This window comes from Nicotiana attenuata, unplaced genomic scaffold (assembly GCF_001879085.1).
Source record: "Nicotiana attenuata strain UT unplaced genomic scaffold, NIATTr2, whole genome shotgun sequence".
NCBI lineage: Eukaryota > Viridiplantae > Streptophyta > Magnoliopsida > Solanales > Solanaceae > Nicotiana > Nicotiana attenuata.
The window spans coordinates 279342-281515 of NW_017670761.1; the positions used below are offsets into that span (position 1 = coordinate 279342).

General features: G+C 44.7%; 1 protein-coding gene across 1 annotated transcript; it reads left to right on the forward strand.

The window, feature by feature from the left end:
- The first annotated feature begins 888 nt into the window (after positions 1 to 888).
- Positions 889 to 1638, forward strand: LOC109243078. Its single transcript, XM_019409971.1, has one exon. The coding sequence runs from the start codon at positions 889 to 891 to the stop codon at positions 1636 to 1638; it is 750 nt and encodes a 249-aa protein (XP_019265516.1).
- The last annotated feature ends 536 nt before the right edge of the window (positions 1639 to 2174 follow it).

The window sequence follows — 2174 nt, forward strand, 5'->3', positions numbered from 1 at the left end:
GTATCCTTATATAAGTAACGTTAGTGATTGATTAGTCGATACATTGATTATACACTAAAGGGAAGTGTATTAATGATATTTGTGAGAAATGTGTGTGATTGTTTATCCTTAGTTTGATAATTAAAGTAAGTGGAGGTTTATTAGTGGTATCGTTAATTAATATTAGTGGCATTCTGAAGTAACGCTAGTGATTCATTAGCCTATACATTGATAATTATACTAATTAAGTATGTATTAGTATAGTCTTAAAATCTATTACTGATTCATTAGATTATGCATTGAGAATTACACTAAGTAGGAGTGTATTAGTAATATCAGTAAGAAATATTAGCGATTGATTAACTTATAAATTGATATTTACATAAAGCAGATGCATATTAGTGATATGCTTAAGTAATTAATGATTGATTAGCCTATATATTAGTAATTACACTGATTAAGAGAAAGTTTATCAGTAGTAGTCTTAAGAACTATTACTAATTGATTAGGTTGTACGCGGTGAAATCAGAGGGCCCGATTTCCCGCCATTGAGCCACCTCGGGGAGATACCTCGAGACCCTAAGGACATGACGCCACCTCGGGAAGATATTTCAAGACCCCGACGATATGATTATTTTCTTGTTAGTTTCATTACACAAATGCATACCATCTTTCACACTTTTTCTTGTCCAAGATCCTTTGATTCCAGGTAAAAATGTCTGGCTCAGTGAATAGAGCTGAGAACGACCATCTCGAAGATTACGGGGAAAATGATGTAGCTATCCCGGCCGCCGGAGCACCACTATAGGATCCCGATAGCGCACTCGGACCAATACTAGCGGACGCGGATCACAGAACGCACGGCAAGTCAGTGAAACTTCCCACACCAATCGAGAAGCCAACGTCCATATGATTATTGGGGGAGCCGACGCCCCTAGAGGGCCCGCCTCCAAGCGAGCGAGGACACCCACTACAAAAGAAGGGTCGGCCCGGGAGCGCCCGCGTGAAGAAATCCTCGTATTCAGTGATGAGGACCTCGAAGCTATGATGGAACCGCACAACGGCGCTCTAGTCATCTCGTTTCTTTCAAACAACACCAGAATAAAACGTGTGCTCGTGGACCCAGGCAGCTCGGTCAACATAATCAGGTCAAATGTAGTAGGACAGCTAGGATTGCTCAATCGAGTCATCCCTACATCTCGGATCCTCCACGATTTCAACATGGTCGGAGAGGAAACAAAGGGAGAAATCATTATCCCGATCGACACGTCCGGCACGACCCAGAACACAGAGTTTCAAGTCATCAATGGTGACATGAAATACAACGCCCTACTTGGCAGACCTTGGATACACAACATAAGGGCCGTACCCTCGACCTTGCACCAGGTAATAAGGTTTCCTACCAGGGACGGTATCACAACCATACATGGGGAACAACAAGCAGCAAGGGAAATGTTCGCAGTCCACCACGAGATAACAATTCCCGCACACCCGGCCTTGGACGGGGAGGGAAGCGCGCAGACCCTTGAAGACGACGAGGAAGACTTCTTCGCACCCCGGACCTTCGTCACTCCCAAAGAATCCGACGCGACCAAGTCAACAGTCGAGGAGCTGGAGCAAACCGTTTTGATCAAACACCTCCCGGATCGCAAGGTATAATTGGGTACGGGGCTGACCCCCGAACTCAGGGCAGAATTTATTCAATTCCTCAGTAATAATATCGACTGCTTTGCTTGGTCCCATTTAGATATGACAGGTATCCCACCGGAGATAACGTCCCATAGACTAAGCGTTGACCCCAAGTTCAAGCCTGTGAAGCAAAAAAGTAGACCGCAGTCCGAGGTGAAACATGCCTTCGTCAAAGAGGAAGTGGCGAAACTCCTTAAAATTGGATCCATCAGGGAGGTAAAGTATCCCGAATGGCTGGCTAACGTAGTAGTGGTACCAAAAAAGGGGAATAAGCTAAGAATGTGCGTAGACTATAAAGACTTGAACAAGGCGTGCCCAAAAGATTCCTTCCCTCTGCCCAATATCGATCGCTTGATCGATGCTACGGCCGGCCACGAGACCCTCACTTTTCTCGATGCCTACTAGGGGTATAATCAGATCCAGATGAACCCCGAAGATAGGGAAAAGACCTCATTTATCACAAAATACGGAACATATTGTTATAACGTAATGCCCTTCAGGCTAAA

Bases quoted from the DNA above. Each gene is read 5' to 3' on its own strand.
- LOC109243078 (XM_019409971.1), top strand. From the start codon at position 889: ATGATTATTGGGGGAGCCGACGCCCCTAGAGGGCCCGCCTCCAAGCGA.